Source organism: Oncorhynchus masou, chromosome 27 (assembly GCF_036934945.1).
Source record: "Oncorhynchus masou masou isolate Uvic2021 chromosome 27, UVic_Omas_1.1, whole genome shotgun sequence".
In the NCBI taxonomy this organism is placed as follows: Eukaryota; Metazoa; Chordata; class Actinopteri; order Salmoniformes; family Salmonidae; genus Oncorhynchus; species Oncorhynchus masou.
This window is the reverse complement of record NC_088238.1, coordinates 22,685,380-22,704,169: the sequence shown is the minus strand read 5'-3', so window position 1 is coordinate 22,704,169 and position 18,790 is coordinate 22,685,380. Positions and strand designations below refer to the sequence as shown.

The 18,790-nt window shown below is 41.1% G+C and overlaps 1 protein-coding gene across 5 annotated transcripts in view; it reads right to left on the bottom strand.

Moving 5' to 3' along the window:
- LOC135515808 (liprin-beta-1-like) overlaps positions 1-16,243 on the bottom strand; it is a 30,166-nt gene extending 13,923 nt beyond the window's left edge. For 2 of the 5 annotated variants that reach the window (XM_064939545.1, XM_064939546.1), the window contains exons 1-3: positions 16,107-16,243; positions 3,254-3,338; positions 627-835 (exon numbers count right to left, since the gene is read on the bottom strand). In XM_064939545.1, the coding sequence (XP_064795617.1) occupies positions 627-835; positions 3,254-3,317 (273 nt within the window). In that variant the 5' untranslated portion in view covers positions 3,318-3,338; positions 16,107-16,243. Of the gene's footprint in view, positions 1-626; positions 3,339-16,106 lie in introns of those variants that run through there. The other 3 variants (XM_064939549.1, XM_064939550.1, XM_064939548.1) reach the window with 3 other exon arrangements.
- Positions 16,244-18,790: the final 2,547 nt, after the last annotated feature.

Sequence of the window (18,790 nt, the reverse complement as noted above, 5' to 3'; positions counted from 1 at the left end):
CGAAAGGGCTTGAGGGAGGAAAACATCATCTCCAGTAAAGAGGATGGAAACCATTTCAGACCCCGCTCCAGAGACACTTACTCACAAAGCATGTCATCACACAATAGCCATACAATCAACAGAGTGAAGGTATAAATAACAGGTAAGGCTGTGAAGACCAAGCAGACCACTGCCTGTGCAATCACAAAAGGAATCTAGTCTAAATAAAAGTACTTCAATGTGTGGAATACTCATCAGCAATACATTTTCCATGATTACACTCAAATTCGGAATCTCTCATGCATTAAAGAGATCCTCCGGTACTTCTGTATACTTTTTAGCCAGCAGTTCTGAAAGTAGCGCTGGCGAGCCAAAAGTTGATGTACCACATCATTGCGCTCTCTCTCTCGTTCTGCTGTGTGCTCATCTAACTAGCTGCCACTCAAATGGCAAGGGGCAGATTGAGGTAAGACAGTAATTCCGCTCATAAACGATGCATGTATGAACTACACATTGACACATTCAGCAGAAAGCGGGAGGTTTAACAAATACTTTGTTCCAGAGCATGTCTAACAATAGTAAAAATACTGACTAACATTAACAGTGTTTGTTTCCTTACTGTTGCAAATGCAGAGGGAGTTACCTACCAGTTGTCCCTGCTGCAGCCACTCCACTAGGCCGTCGGCAGTGGTGTCAGGGACCTGGCAGCGGAGGCCCTCCCTCTCATCCTGGTCCATCATCTCCAGCGCCGCCCGCAGGTCCTCCAGCAGGTGCAGCGCCCGCAGGCTTCCCAGGAAGGGAGAGGTGGGCGACTGGCAGTCAAACAGCCCATTGGAGTAGTCCATAGCCTTGGAGCCTGTTGGGGCCATGGTTAGGCGAGAGGTGGTTAGGAACAAATAAGCAAGTTAGAAGCTTAGATATACAGTACCAGGGAGGTACAGTACCAGGGAGGTACAGTACCAGGCAAGGTTTGGACACACCTACTCATGCAAGGATTTATCTTTATTTTTTACATTGTAGAATAATAGTGAAGACATCAAAACTATGAAATAACACATATGGAATCATGTAACAGAAAAAAATATATATTTTGTATTTGAGATTCTTCAAATATCAAGGCAAAGGGTGGTTGACAGCTTTGTACACTCGACACACTTGGCACTCTCAACCAGCTTTGTGAGGTAGTCACCTGGAATGCATTTCAACAGTGTGTGCCTTGTTAAAAGATAATTTGTGGAATTCTTACCTTTTTAATGCGTTTGAGCCAATCAGTGTTGCGACAAGGTAGGGGTGGTATACAGAAGATGGCCCTATTTGGTAAAAGACCATGTCCAAATTATGGCATGAACAGATCAAATAAGCAAACAGAAAACGACAGTCCATTACTTTAAGATTCTTCAAGTGCAGTTGCAGAAACTGGCTCTCAGGAGGACCGCCACAGGAAAGGAAGACCCAAAGTTATCCTCTGCAGCAGAGAATAAATTCATTAGAGTTAGCAGCCTCAGAAATTCAGAGTTCAAGTAACAGACACATCAATGTCAACTGTTCAGAGGCCGCTTGAGTCAGGCCTTCATGGTCGAATTGCTGCAAAGAAACCATTACTAAAGGACACCAATAAGAAGAAGAGACTTGCTTGGGCCAAGAAACACAAGCAATGGTCATTAGACCAGTGGAAATCTGTCCTTTGGTCTGAGGAGATCAAATTTGAGATTTTTGGTTCCAAACGCCGTGCCTTTGAGACGCAGTGTAGGTGAACGGATGATCTCCGCATGTGTGGTTCCCACCGTGAAGCATGGAGGTGGTCGTGTGATGTTGCTTTGCTGGTGACACGGATTTATTTAGAATTCAAGGCACACTTAACCTGTATGGCTATCATAGCATTCTGCAACGATACACCACCCCATCTGGTGTGCACTTAGGTGGAACTATCATTTGTTTCTCAACAGGACAATGACCCAACACACCTCCAGGCTGTGTAAGGGCTATTTGACCAAGAAGGGGAGATGGGGTGCTGTATCAGATAATCTGGCCTCCACAATCACCTGACCTCAACCCAATTGTGGTGGGATGGGTTGGACCACAAAGTGAAGGAAAAGCAGCCAACAAGTTCTCAGCATATGTAGGAACACCTTAAAAGACAGTTGGATAAATCATTCCAGGTGAAGCGGTTGCGAAAATGCCAAGCGAGTGCAAAGCTGTCATCAAGGCAAAGGGTGGCTACTTTTAAGAATCTAAAATAACACTTTTTGGTTCCTGAATCCATTTGTTATTTCATAGTTATGATGGCTTCACTATTATTCTACAATGTAGAAAATAGTGAAAATAAAGAAAAACCCTTGAATGAGTAGGTGTGTCCACACTTGACTGGTACATCTATACTTTTAGCCCTGTGGTTGGAAGTGTGAGCCTCGCCCATCCTCTCCCAATTCCCTTCAACGAGGAGGATGAAAGACAATATCACCACGTGGGATGTCATTGACCCATGTGATGCGCTGCAGATGTGGATTTCTGAATGTGTCCTGAAAAATCACATACCACACATTTTAAAAGCAAAGAATAACAGATTAGATATTGATATATTTTTGTTAATTGTGTGCAAGAGGCCTGAGCAGAAGCATGTGTGTTGGACTTGGAAAAGCCACGTTTCCAGTGTGTACTATAATCCAACAACCTTCATAGAAATGTAGAAGAGAAAAATAAATAGAGGGATAAATAAATATACAAGTCTTCCCTAAAAAGGCAGCCAGGGACAGAGTGAATGCAGTGGGTTCTGTGGTAACAGGGGCTAGAGGATGTCATGTGACCTTTCCAAGAGGGATGGCTGGTCAATTCTAAAAAATATACAAGTCAGTGGAAAAGCCTGGGCTCTTATGAACTGAGCCACGTACATGACCACTATAATAAATACATACAAAACTGTAAAATACAATACAGATGGAAGATGTAGGATTGCCATCCCAACAGGCGTGCCACCCTCCATTCAGGCCATGGCTGAGGCATGCAATGCCTGCAAACCATATTAGCAGTAGGCCTTGAATAATAATTTGTTTCCATCACTGCTGAAACAATGGAACGTCTTGCTTTCTCATATTGGAGGACTGCACTGGGAAACATCCCAGACCAGTACCACAGTCACATCCTAAGAGCAGCAGCATGGGAACCCTAGTCCAGAGGATAGATATCAAGGGCTTATTTAAGAGGCATTTATGTACATATTTGAAGGGGATCAGCCCCACAGTTCAGAATGTGAGTGTGCGTGAGTTTTGCGCGTTACCTGCTATGATCCCATCCATTTGCTCCAAGGCGGCTGCCAACATCTCGCTGGCGTCGGACATCATCTTCACCCCCCCACTGTGGATCTGAAAAGAAAACAGAAGTGTCAAGTAAAAGACCAATGACAAACTGAACAGCCATTGCCCAGAAGACAACAGCACAAGTTAGACGATGTGCTTGTAAAAAAAAAAATCGGTCTGAAAATGGCATTTCAATGGCTTTTAAAACTTGAGCAGTAAATTACATGAACCCCGTGGGTAGTTCAAGTCTACACATTTCACACAGACAGATCTAAAGAGGACAGAGACCACCCAAGAGTCAGGACCCCCCTACATTACAACACAAACAGATTTGACAACTTTTGTGATGATTACAGTAATATTTGATGAAAGGCGTTTCTATGCACCTTAATTTGTAAGCCACTTCCTGGTAGTAAGGATAATGTTCTAGCCTACAGTTAGTTGTAGAATGAAACTGCAAATAAGATGTAGAATTTTCTCCCTCCATGTGAATGGGACATTAGGGAATTCCCATGTCTTGTGTGATCAAATGTAATTACAATGCACATGTCTGGTATTTGTTGTTCGGAGGCATAATTGTGTCCCTGGTACATTTGGATGAATATGAAATCATATTCCTCTTTTTTTTTAAACAATATATCCCATTATAAAGGTTTCTATTATCTATCATGAAGATTCACGGTTGTATGACGACATTCACTGTTGTATTTCTCCCCCAATGCATTGGCTAAATCAAATGCGTCTTAGCCTCCTACTCCTACCTCAGAGTCAGAGTCAACAGCTACTCCTACATGTATTATCCTATAGTGTAAATCTGGTGCCTCACAACTTCCCCATTGATGACTGCATTTAGTACCGACCTCCGCAATTAACTTTAATAATGGGGTCACGGCTCAAGCCTATGACTGGGTGTTTACTTGGAAATTATTTAGGGCCTATTGGGCGTTTCCATGGAGCAGGTGTAGGGCAACTGGGCCACCTAATGAAAAGAGAGGATAAGGTGATTGTAAACTGCCAGACAGTTACCCAACATTTGCATATGGAGATTACCAATGTAGGAAACCAGAAAGGAAACTGGTATTGCGAGTGAAATGAACTGTAAGTAACCACAACATGCAAGTCAAAAACAAAGAGGAGCTCTCAGAGGCAAAACCATAACAGTGATTTCTCACCCCAGCAAAGATACCCTGAGACCAGTCATGGGGATTGAGAGTTGGCTCTTATCTGGAATAATGGTCCCATTCTACCAGGGATCTCTCCCCACAGCATGTTGGCTTGGCTGGAAATCTAAGCTTCCATAACAAAGCATCACTCCCAGCCTCCTGACCCAACATGCAGCTCATTCACCTAAATGGACCGGACAACTTCACTTTCATGGTAGGTCTAATGTTATATTACATATTGAAAAATGTACAATCTAATAGAGAAATGTAAAATAGCCTGGGAGGATATGAAATCATCAAGACACAAAGTCAATTGAATTGGAGGGTAATGAGAGAGAGCCCTCTCCTTGTCCATGGAAGCATAACTCAGGGTAGGAGAGGGGGCTAAAAGAGCCAAATTAAATAATTGGCATTTATTAGAGACGGGGAGAGGGAGCCTGCACATTCAACACGGAGGGCATTGTGTCCAGTCACCCACTTCCATCATGGGCCCTTTAGGCTACATGGGTAATATTCCCTTCAAAATAGGCTTACATTGCTATACAGTTGCACTACTCAATAAACAATGATGAATTGTACCAGCGATGGCAGGGCAACTGAAGAGGGAGTTGCGCACACAGAAACATTTTCCAGCAGAAAACAAGTCGTTTTATAAAGCTGCCCACACAATTGTCTTGGATGGTTCATACCCTTCAAAAAACAACAACACGGAATCATTGTTCACTGGACATGCCAACTGATAACTGAAATAATCTGATTGATGTTATTGTCAAGATTAATTATTTGCTGACTTTTTCGGCTGAAAAATACTGCACCAAACACCTTAGACGTAAAATTGTGCAACTAAGATTTATTCGGCAAAAACTTCAAAACAATGACAGATTTCTTTAGTTGTCTAAAATTAATTCGGACTATTTCGAGGAAGTGTATATTGGCTACGGCATCTCAAGCTGGACAAACTATTGACTATTTTACTATTGCCGCTTTTTCTTATAAGAGCGCATGTGAGCACACTCGCTCGGTTAGCCGAGTGGACTAGGCGCCTGCCGAACCGAAACATGCTGACTGACGCCTTTAGTGCCATTGCTTTTTCTTCCCAAGGCATTTCCTTCTGACGGAGAGCCATCCCACTCTCACTCCAGGGAGGGGGAAGCTTTATTTGGTCAGCCGTTTGTCTCACCCCAAGAGGGACACCCAAAACGTGGACATGTTTCTAACTGGAACAGCAGTTTTAAGAATTCAAACATGAATGTTCCCTCTCTGGTATAGTACAATTAAACTAATAAGGAACCTAAAGAAAAGGGTAAATGCACTAAAAGCAGGCAAGCTCAATTTCCTTTAACGTAGTAATTCAGTAGGTCGAATGCTTCTGAGACAGGATTTGGCACAAACGTTTCTATGCGAGATTAAAGATCAGCAAAGTTGACAAGATATCATATAACTTCTTTAGCGTTCATTCTCTGTTACCCCTTCGGCTTCTCTCAATCAGTCTCATAGCTTGAGGTCACAGTAAATTAAATGGTACATACTGGATTAGCAAATTAGTATTACTCCAGTCTCAAATGACATATTTAATAGGGAGAGACAATAACAGTTTGCATATGATGTAAATACAATAAAAGGCCAACTGCACATTCATATTTTGCCTCGTTTTGAAGATTGCTTATAAAAATGTTTGGGGCCATGACCGAAGCACAACCAGAGTTGTCTTGTGGGTGTGGTTTGATGTGGGTGTGTTATATTCACATATCATACCCTGGTAGGTACTGTTTGTCCCTCATGAGTCACCGTAGCAACATAGCCACTTCTTAAAATAGTCTGACTGACTAAGATATATCAAGAAATCTGTAATTAAGATGTTTGTGCAGAGGTCTTAATCACACAATTTGAAATCCAGCTAAGGTGTTTGGTGCAGTATTTCTCAAGTAAAAAAGGTAGCCTAAAAACTAGTCAATGCATCAAGTCGGGAAAGTTTTCTTAGAGCAGGTCTACAACGTCCTCATCTGCAAGCTGTCAAACTATTGTACATTACATTTCCATCGAAAAGGACCCATGAGCACCAACATCTGAAATGCATAGGTGCCTATCAAATTGTGTCAAATGAAAGCTAAGAGTCTATATTTTTGTGAAATTAAGGCATAAACATTTTTCATCTTAAATTTGGCAAAAGTAGTCTGATTTCTTGATTAACATATGGAAACAGGGTCTTAGAAAACTTCTACCAGAAAGTCAGAAATACATCAAAACACAATGTTGATGTAAAGTCCCCTGCCAACTAATATCAACACATTTAGTTTTAGATACATTTTTTACCTCCAAGTTTTAGAAATATTGTGTCTTGCAATTCCTTAACAAAAAATAACTCACATTTCTCTCCCTCATGAGTGAGGATAATGAAAGTTCATAGAACTAACAAGTAAATGTTAGACCTACCAATTAGTTAATGATTTTACTGATATCAATTTTACTTATGAAGTATTAAGTGATTAGAACTCGGAATTCCGTTGCCAAATTGTTAACGCAATTACCCAAAACAATAAGGAATTACTCTATTTGAATTGGCTACAATGAGAAATTATAAGTCACAAACCACAGTTGGGTCACCTGCTACTGTCCTCCCGTCTATTGGCATACTGTGATGGTCAGCTTATAACCATTTTGTCTTTCTGTTGACTGGTGGTCAAACCAACGGAGTTAAAACAGTCAGTCTGGACAATCTCTCAGTCTCTGCCTTTCTCCATCCCTCTCCTGTTAATGTCACCTCTCCTCTTTAAGGGTGTTTTCACACTAGCCATTTTTTTTTTACTCAGTGTGGTTTGCTTAATTTTTTAGTGCAGTGTGACAAAGGAACGCAGACCCCTCAAAAGAGCCCCTGAAGGGAACCAAACAGACCATCTCCAAAAACAGCACACCTTTTCTCAACATCATCAGCTCTTTTGTGGCACCAATGAGAGGGGTTATGGCAGGGGAAACAGTGTTGCAGTAGTTTAGTGTTTGTTACTGGAATAACAAGCAAACCTGACCTGTGGAGGTTCCCCTAAAAAAATGGACCTGGACCATGGAATCTAAGCAAACCGAGATGGACTCAGTTTGGTTCGCTTCAGGGGCTCTTTTGGGGGGGGTCTGCGTGCACACGGAGTAAAAAGAAAAATTGGCTGAAAGGGACCAAGTGTGAAACCACCCTTACTTTAACTAGGCAAGTCAGTTAAGAACAAATTCTTATTTACAACGACCTACACCGGCCAAATCCTAACCAGGACGACACTGGGCCAATTGTGCTCCGCCCTATGACACCTACCTATGAGCTCCCACTCTTTCCATTTACTTTAACCAGGCATACTCACCCATTGAGCACCGACCGACACCGGACGTCCATGGACGTTGAAAAGTAGTTGATAGTCGGTCAGTCCTCCCTGGCCTTGATGTTAACGTCCACAGATGGACCGGACCAAATCTGAACCTATCATAGACATTTGTTTCACAAGTTTGGCTAGTACAGTGAGTCCAGTAAAGTACAGTAGTATATTGTATTGAGCTGTATTCTACTCTGCTGTATTGTACTCTACTGTGCTCTGCTATCCAAACATGTGAAACATGATAATTAAATTTACTCCCATAATTATGTATTTCCATTTAGGGATGCACGATACATCAGCGAACATATCGGTAACGGACGATATTAACTGAAAATGTCAGCATTGGCCCGATGTCTAGTTTAAAGCTGATGTGCAAAACCGATGTCAAAGCTGATGTGCATACCTATATAATGTACACTACCGTTCAGAAGTTCACTTAGAAAAGTCCTCGTCTTTGAAAGAAAAGCATGTTTTTGTCCAATAAAATAAATTCCACATTTATCAGAAATACAGTGTAATTGTTAATGTTGTAAATGACTATTATAGCTGGAAACGGCTGATTTTGCAATATCTACATGGGCGTACAGAGGCCCATTATCCGCAACCATCAATCATATGTTCCAATGGCACGTTGTGTTAGCTAATCCAAGTTTATCATTTTAAAAGGATAATTGATCATTAAAACATTTCAAAAGGGTTATGTTAGCACAGCTGAAAACTGTTGTGCTGATTAAAGCAGCAATACAACTGGAGCATGAGCATTTGTGGGTTCGATTACAGACTCAAAATGGCGAGAAACAAAGACCTTTCTTTTGAAACAGGTCAGTCTATTCTTGTTCTGAGAAATGAAGGCCATTCCATACGAGAAATTGCCAAGAAACTGAAGATCTCGTACAACACTGTGTACTACTCCCTTCACAGAACAGCGCAAACTGGCTCTAACCAGAATAGAAAGAGTGGGAGGCCCCAGTGCACAACTAAGCAAGAGGACAAGTACATTAGAGTGTCTCGTTTGAGAAACAGACGCCTCACAAGTGAAGAGTCCAGGTCCAGATGCCTCACAGGGAAGAGGTGACTCTGGGATACTGGCCTTCTCAGACTGGCCCAAAAAAAGATGGGCAAAAGAACAAGACACTGGATAGAAGAACTCTGCCTAGAAGGTCAGCATCCCGGAGCCGCCTCTTAACTGTTGACGTTGAGACTGGTGTTTTGCGGGTACTATTTAATGAAGCTGCCAGTTGAGGACTTGTGAGGAGTCTGTTTCTCAAACTAGACACTAATATACCAAGTGCGCTATTTTTCAGCTGTTGCACTACCGGAGTTACACAGTAATAGCGTCACTGCTATTAGCTTCACGACTGACATTTGGACCAGCGATATCAGCCCCATGAGCTTGCTGAGTCTGACACAGCACAGTGGGTTGTTGAGGATTTCGTACTGAGGAAAGTCGTATTGCATGCTCATTAATGTGCTCTATACAAGGCGGTGTCAGAGGAAGGCCCATAAAATTGTCATGGCCTCCAGCCACCCTAGTCAGACTGTTCTCCCTGCTACCGCACGGAAAATGGTACCGAAGCGCCAAGTCCAGGTCCAAGAGGCTTCTAAACAGCTTCTACGCCCAAGCCATAAGACTCCTGAACAGCTAATCAAATGGCTATCCAGACTATTTGCATTTGCCCCCGTACAAAATGCTGCTGCTGCTACTCTCTGTTATCTATGCAAAGCCACTTTAACAACTCTACCTACATGTACATAATTACCTTGACACTGGTGCCCCATGCACATAGACTCTGTACCGGTGTCCTCTGTACCGGTGTCCCCTGTAAATAGCCCCGCTATTGTTATTTACTGCTGCTCTTAATTATTTGTTATTCTTATATCTCACATTTTTAGGGATTTTCTTAAAAGCCCTTAACCAACAATGCAGTTAAGTAAGCATTTCACTGTCAGATCCCTGATCTGTACTACACAGAAATGAATGATGCACCTGTTGTATTTGGTGCATGTGACAAATAAAAATTGATTTGATGAAATCCTGGTTGAGAATGAAACGACTGAACAAAATAATAACAAAACAGCACAGCAAGTAAGTAAAAGAAATAGGTTTTGATTTTTTTTTACTGGTAATGGGGACATCTGTAAATACTAACAAAATAACTGTGTGTAAAACCTTTATTTAACTAGACAAGTCAGGTAAGAAGAAATTATTATTTACAATCACGGCCTACCCCGGCCAAACCTGGGTCAATTGTGCGCCGCCCTATGGGACTCCCAATCACGGCCGGATGTGATACAGCCTGGATTCGAACCAGGGACTGTAGTGACACCTCTTGCACTGAGATGCAGTGCCTTAGACCACTGCGTCCATGTGTGTGTGTTAATTATTTAACTGTACTAGAATGCTTAAAAGGCTGCAAAAATGTTTCATATCAGTTTTCGCTATCGTTTTTTTGGCAAGGAAAATATCTGATATCTTATCGGACAAAAATGTCATCGGTGCATCACTCATTTCCGTGTAGTACAGATCAGGGACCCATGATGTAATTCCATTTCTCGGTGTATATCCACTTCACTTACTATAGATCAATAACCAAGAGAGATTTTTTTCAATGTGCCATGTCATATGTGCAGAATGAGTAGGGTGTCAGCTATCTTTGAATATTCATTTGGAGCATTTATTTAACAGCGTTTTGGGAGAACGTGATTGCAGAAAAACCTGAAGGAGATTTGAACATAATTCCATTACCAAAGTTTGCATCTGCACAGTTCCTCCACTAAATTCAATTTTGTAAATATTTCTGTAGAAGTTGTTAAAAGTGGTCCTTGGGCATAGTGTTGTATGGTTTGTTAAACTTTGAAATCAATGTTTTTTGTTTGGCATACATTTTAAAAGTAAAGAAACGGAACCAAAAGCTCGATTCTGATACCATGGAATCGCTTTAAAGTACAAGCTGCGCGCTGTTTATCAGTGCCCAAAATCACTCGCTAGCTAAGTTCCAACTCTGTGTTTGTCGATGACGCTATGTAACAGGTAGTAGCTAGCAGGTACAGTGAGCCACATTCAGCTTATCAAGTCACTGGCAATGTGTGTGCTTCGGTGCGTCTAGTTTTTTTTACACCCTTCTCGACATCTATTACCAGAATGTGTCTGTCTGGCAGTGTTTCATAGGGAATCATGTTACAAAACAGGTTACAGGGGGGGATACAAGATGCTCACCGATGGGTTTTGGAATATTGATAATACACTATATCAAGAGCACTCTGTCAGTCTCAATTCTCATTTTGCCCCAAAAAGTGGCAGACTCAAATGATTGACACCAAACTATCAGCAAGTGGCAACTCCATAAAGGGCTTAGGGCCAAGGGTTATTTTAACATAATGTGTGGTCTTATGTAAACCAGTCTGAGGTGCTGTGTAATGGGCAGGTCTCTCTCACTGTCTGGAGGTTCTGGTTGCTATGATTGGATAGAGTGTGGGCAGCTGATGGAGTGCAATCAGTAAAACTGCTTCTCTCGTGTTAGTGGGCATGATGATTGTAATCCATACCCAACCCCCCAGTAAGTCGTGACAAACTTACAAAATTCAGTTTTGGATGAGACTGACTTAAATGGCCAAAATGATCCTGTAGTAAATTTTTACACTAGAATTGATGTTCCTGACTCCGATACTGATGTCACATATCTGGTTTTAAACTGCCTAAGTTGGTTCTAAGGGGCAGTTTACATTTAAATAATAGCAAGAGAACATGGTCTTTATCTAATATTAAAATCAGGACCTAATGAAATCAACTGAAGCATACCTTTTGAAAGTAGAGCGCCATGGACACAATGGAAAAACAAGTACAATTGTAATCCGTGTCTTTGTCTTTGCTAAAACGGGTAGTGGGAATTAACACCACATAGCCCATCTACTCACAATGACTCACTGAACCAGTAAAGTACCACTTTATGGTGAAGAGCAAGAGTTTTCCATTTCTGTTATGTCACTCAGTGGCTGGCAGATTCACCCAAAGCAAGTTTTAAAACCACAGTCTCTACAGAAAAACAGTTATCTATGCAGCCTTGTAAAGTACTGTCTGCCAGTAATGGCAACTCGTCGGCTCTAGGCTACACAGACAGTTCTACTGTGGGTAAGGCATTGAAACTTTCATTCCAGAGCAGTTCAGTGCTCAGTATGAGGTGTCAGTTCAGTAACTGACACTGGCATCTCTGTGACCTGTATGACCAGCCCTCCCCCTGGATTCCTTCAAACCTCTTCCAGATGTGCTCTGCCACACACAACCAGTTAAAAGTTTGGACACACCTACTCATTCAAGGGTTTTCTTTATTTTTGTACTATTTTTCTACATTGCAGAATAATAGTGAAGATATCAAACCTATGGGGGGGGGAAATAAAACAGTGTTGGGCAAATCAATATATATTTTTTATATTTGAGATTCTTCAAAGTAGCCATCCTTTGCCTTGATGACAGCTTTGTACACTCTAACCAGCTTCATTTGGAATTCTTTTCAACAGTCTTGAAGGAGTTCCCACATATGCTGAGCACTTTTTGGCTGCTTTTCCTTCACACTGCGGTCCAACTCATCCCAAACCATCTCAATTGAGATGTATTGTTTTGTGTTTTATATACATTTTAAAGTGAAACATCTGATTTTCAGCGTAATTCCATTACCATGGAGTTTTCCCTAATAATATGGGGCGGCAGGGTAGCCTAGTGGTTAGAGAGTTGGACTAGTAACCGGAAGGTTGCAAGTTCAAATCCCCTGTTCCTAGGCCGTCATTGAAAATAATAATTTGTTCTTAACTGACTTGCCTAGTTAAATAAAAGGTAAAATAAAAAATATAAATCTAACTTACTCACGGATAACAAGCAAACCCTCTGAACAACCAGCGGGTTCTTCTTTTTCAAAGCTTCCATGTCATCAGACAAAACAAAGGTCTACCACTAGAAAAAAAGACGTTTAAATCTCCTAGTAAGGTCTCATTATTGAATGTGTGCATTGTAAGCGAGAACTAACCCATTTGGCTAAGGTTTGCCTTTGAAATCATTAGGTAGACATTATTTTGGTTTATTTACATAGTTTGACATCAACCAGATGTAGAGATATGGAGGGGGAGGTGCGACTCTTGCGAAAAGAAAAACACACCGCCTGGCCCATTGACGAGCCTCTCTCTCCCTCACACACACACACACTAATAGCTACGTAGCTATAGAGTTCCAGCTGTGCCACAGATGTGTCCTTCAGAACTAAACTGACCTATGCACTTGTCTCCCCTTCAGCTGGTAAGCTGTTGTTTAACAGGGGGCTCAAAGTAGGGTAGAGAATGTAAATACCCCATATGGCACAATGTTTCAGTCATACAAATTATGAATGTCCTAACAGTAGTACTGGATGTTGGTTTGGCCATACAGCACCTAAATACACAACATCAGGCGCTTTCAGTCTTCAGTGCCAGGATGTAAAGCAAAACAAAAAAACATACAACTACACTAAACGTGCACCAATTCCTGAACAGCATCCAACTATTTCAAACCCCTTGGCTTGTTTGAATGCTTCTTTTCCTTATATGTCTAATGGTCCTTTTGTCATGTCTGGAGTGAGGTCAGGTTGCAGTTGTAATAGTAGGCTGGGACTTCACCCCTGTGGTCGTGGTGGCCGCGGCTCTGTAGACATGGCACACAAACAGCTCTTTGTCCTGCTCAGAGTCACATGGAAAGCGAGGGATAGAGAACACAAGGTACAGCCGTTTTACGCATGTACCGACTAAATTACAGCCAAAAACACACACTTGGGGGGAGCAACTACGCAACGTCACAGGCAGGGCAGAGTACAGGGAGAAAATGCCGCGTTGGACATCTTACTACATGTCTGACTGGCCTTGTTCTCTTAGTTGTGGTGACTTGTAGGCCTCAAAGACCCCTTCCAAACAGACTGGTGTTCTTATTTCAACACACTGCAATTCTGAACAGAGCAATAACAAATACACATCATTCCAACTAATAGCCACGCTGAAGAAACTGAATGTCAGTTTAATTATGCATTTCCTATGCATGTCCTGGGGCTAGTCATCATTAGCTGTAGTTATGATGCGCATATTTTTGACTATCTGCCACTGTAGACTGAATATGGATTTTGAAGCAGGCGCTGAAAGCTTGGCATGACTGAATACAAATAATACAGAGACAATCATCTCTGAAGTTAGGCTATATAGTGAACAAGGCTGCTGGCCAAAGCATCCCTGCACTCAGGATGACCTTCGCCTTGTCCTGTTAGTAAGTCCTTCCTGTCACATGCTTGAGAAATGTCTTCCTTTCAGTCACACTGTCATTTTCCCAGCTACTACTCAGGGCTCTACGCTGACCTTTTTACAAGGAGCACAATGAAAAAATATTTGAGTTTTAAAGCTTGAATCCTTAATTTCTCAAATAAAATAGTGGTGAATAAATGGTCGCACTGTTGAGTCCTGCTACTACTGGTATGTGACGCAAGCCAAAGATCTTGTCAAAGAGGTTTAGTGTGAACAGAAAGCACATTATTCCAGTCAGGAATTTAGGCTACTGTATATGCAAATGTGTATAAGAATTCAACAACAAATGGAATGAAAGAAACAAAGTCTTCACATTAAAATGTCAAGTACAAGGATCAGGTCTACTCCAGCAATGCCCCAAACTGCTTCACAACATTCTGAGTTTGACCAAGAGCCCAGGAGCTGTCCCACCACTCAGAATACACCACCACAGGAGTAGTCCTCCTGAAGTATGGATGGAGTGTAGGGAAAGGGAAATGTGTAGGGAAAGTAGGTCTGAATGGTGGAGAACGGCCTCAGGACAAAATCTGGTAGAATGGGTGCAGCTGAAGGAAGGGTTTTTTAAGCTAGATGCTAGACATCTATTACGTCACATAGCTGGGTCTGTCAAATAACTCAGTTGAACACTGGATGGAAGAGCTGTATGCTAAAATACTTTGCTCTCCACAACAAACTAGGACCAACCCACACTATATCAATGAATTTCACCTCTGCTGGAACTGACTCAACTCTGCCTGAGGGAGAAACAACTGACAGGACACACTGCCTAAGGAAAATAAATGTTTTAGAAAAAACCTACCTGCACATAATGCTGAAATAGATTCATTGACATTTCCTTGATAAACCTTTGCTTCAAAAGGACAGACACAGTTGATTGTCTCCTTGCTATTAGGTTGGAGGGCACATTTGTCAACATAAAGCTGTCACTATAGCTCTTGGAAGTCTGGTCTTATGGCTGGACCTGGCTTGGACAACAACTTTCCGCTGGACTTGTGGTGAAGAATATGTTGTCTTGCAGCACTGATACAGATTTCAAACGATTATCCTTGCCTGATAATGTTGCAGTCATTGGATACACTACTGTATAATACATGTGACTGCATGCTATCCTTAGGACATTTGACCAAAAATAATACATATATAATCTAAAATACAGTAATTGGTCTGAGCGCAGCAGACTGAGCCAAATTCTTTGTCTGAGAGTAAATCCTTTGTTATGCTTTCAGTCCCCCCACCCCACCCCACCCAATACACAGAGAGATAGCCAAGAGCCAGGACACAGACAATATGTCAGGAAGGAGCAATCTTTCCTGGACAATTTAAGACTACAGAGTAATACCAATAAAACTATGAGCCCTTAAATGTAAGGACACAATGAATTTGACATGGGCTCGAGATAAACCATTTTTACTCACCAAATGACATTGTTGAACTAACTTGTCCTTGTCTCCCACAATTGCAAGAATTATTAAGAATTAGTAAAAGTTATCGAAAATATAAATAGTTAAGTACAGATACACCCCCCCCCCCCAAAAAAAAAAAAAAACTCCTTAAGTATTTTTTCTTAAGTACTTTACACCACTGACCATTATGTAAAAACTTCAGTGGTATGCAACACTTCTTAATATTAGTGATGTTATTGCTCATTGCTACACTGGAACCATAATCACGAGTTGTGGTAAAGGTGGAAATGTATTAAACTTTGCCCATTCATTGTTTTCCTCAGCTTGCCAAAGCTTATGCAGTCTCATCAACTGATTAACGTAGTGACAGCTGTGCACAGCAGTATCGTAAATCAATGAGAAAATAACTTTCCAAGAAAGTTGGTCTCAAATCTTCTCCATTGTTTTTCAATTGAATAGAAAAACGACCGTTTTTGGCCATATATAATCCAATGGCGCAGATACAAACCACACAATTAACGGTCAAAGTACAAAAAAAAACTGGCCCGTTATAACTGAAATACACATTTTCACGTAAAAAAAAAAACTTTTTTAAAAACTTACCCAATTCAAAAAGAATAACTTCACAGGCGTCAACTTCTTGAAAGGCGACCTTAACGCTATTCCAAAAGTTCACTTTCCAATGCTCTCTCGAGCGGTACGCAACACCTTTTGATAAAGCTTCATAGCGAATTCCCAACTTCCACAAGTTTGCCGTATATCCCACTGCGCGTGCGCCAACCAAGGCCAATCACAGACTACTCCATAGTGTTGCTATTCAATCCAATTTCAACCCTGTGTAGCCAAAATTACTTTTGGATTAAAAAATTATATTCAACCTTTATTTAACTATGCAAGTCAGTTAAGAACAAATTCTTATTTACAATGACGACCTAGGAACAGTGGGTTAACTGCCTTGCCCAGGGGCAGACTATTGGTTTTCATTTTGTAGGGAATTAAATAACTAATGGAAAACTGACCATTATACATGAGCCAAATAACATCTATATGGGTGTAAATGATCTTATTCATGTGTTTTATTTTATGAATATTAATCATATTGAATATCATATCATACTGATATTAATATTATTTTGTTGCTCCACAAAGCTGTCTAGAAAACTGTTGGTTATCAGATTATGTCTGTCACGTTTTTAAACAAAAACTGTACATTATGAGTGTTGCTCCTCATCTCTATCTTTGAGCAGCTATGATGTAGGACATAATTTCCTCCTTTTCCTCCTTTTAACATAATTTAGCTTGGTGAGCATTCTGCGGTAGGCTTCAGTAATCAGTACAATGAGTTTAGAGTTGGGAAATTATGGAAATTGGGTGCACTCTGAAAATAACAGTGGTCAACAGTGCTAGAGGCGTCACTACAGACCCTGGTTTGATCCCGGGCTGTATCACAACCGGTAGTGATCGGGAGTCCCATACAGCGGCGCACAATTGGCCCAGCGTCGTCCGGGTTAGGGGAGGGTTTAGCCGGGGTAGGTTGTCATTGTAAATAAGAATTTGTTCTTTACTTACTTGCCTAATTAAATCATTATAAAATACAAACTAATAAACCAACAGCCAATTGAGCATACCTTTGCTTAGCGTACCAAAATCCACGGTGAAAGACATTTCTGACGACTCTACCAACAGAGTGGATCAGAGCCCAGGCTTTGTGGGATCTAGCACCAACTACATCGATTCGCCCAAGGTCAATACTTCAAAACATTTAAATTGTGAAACACCTACCGTGTAACTACACTTGTCCTCTGTAGTTGCGTGCCTTTGTTTGATGAAATCCAAATACAACCACCGAGTGTTTGCTCATTGCCGTTGCTCTAAAATGGCAACTACGTTATGTGCCAATTGAATCTCAACAAGAAAACTGTTTGTGATTGTATTTGGTTAACGTTTATTGAAAAGGTATGGGTTTCAGCAAAGGCACGCAACTACAGAGGACAAACATAGGTACACAGTAGGCATTTAGCAATTTACATTTTTTGACGTATCGATGTAGTCAAAGTTGAATTCCACAATGCCTGGACTCTGCTCTACTCCGTTGGAGGAGTAACCAGAAACTCCCTTCCCCACGGAGTGGAGTATAGTCCACTAACCTTTGCTGGCATGAAATCAATTCTGACTGCCACTGCTGGAGTAGAGCTAAATGGCTCTCTCTAGTGGTTGTAACAGTCACAGTGCATAATTGATACGGTCAATTTATCCAACATAGCCAGCAGCACTGCAAAAACAACACATTTCTGAAACAATAAATTCCTTGTGGCTATCACCTTGGCAACTGGGTGGATCCAGCAATTAATTTACTGTCGACTCGGTCGTTCACTTACTACATACACATCCTCATGGGAGATTCCATTAAGTCTGGAGGAATGTGAACATATTTTTGTTTATATCTCTTCCTGAAAATCACCACTTGAATGAACTTTCATTTTCCGGAGGAGGTTACAGTCACGGGTTAAATAGATAGAGGATTGAATTATAATAACAAACGTAGGTACTGTAATTAAATCAGCTGCTGATATTCACTGGCATTAGGCTTACATCAAATACATTTTATTGGTCACATACACATTTTTAGCAGATGCTATTGCGGTGTAGCGAAATGCTTGTAATTGTTGTTGTTTCAGATATGCATGGACTTAATTCTCTGTTTGCATCGTTTTGCACAACGATGGATGCTCTGGAACAGGTAAGTGCTTGTTCGGGGTAGAGCAAAAGCATGCACATCCAGTAGCTACCTGAGAACGGCTGATAATGGAGCTCTGATTGACAGAGGAGACAAAAGAACCAGCAGGTGGAGCTGGAACAGTTCCTACAGTTTAGGGATAGACCTGTAAGGAAATGAGTCACTTGGTCTCGACTAAGATATGATGAATATGCTATAACTACCTCCAGTAATAACAGGCAGTTGATAATGGGACACATGTGAATGTACTTGCTCTTTACAGGACTACATGTAATTACTATAAGTATGTCATTACAATTTTTTCTATCTCAATGAATAAACCACATTCAGCATGTCCTTATTATCTCTGAGAGCATTAGATTTTTATATTTTATTTTATTTCACCTTTATATAACCAGGTAGGCCAGTTGAGAACAAGTTCTCATTTACAACTGTGACCTGGCCAAGATAAAGCAAAGCAGTGCGACAAAAACAACACAGAGTTACACAAACAAACGTACAGTCAATAACACAATAGAAAAATCTATGTACAGAGTGTGCAAATGTAGAA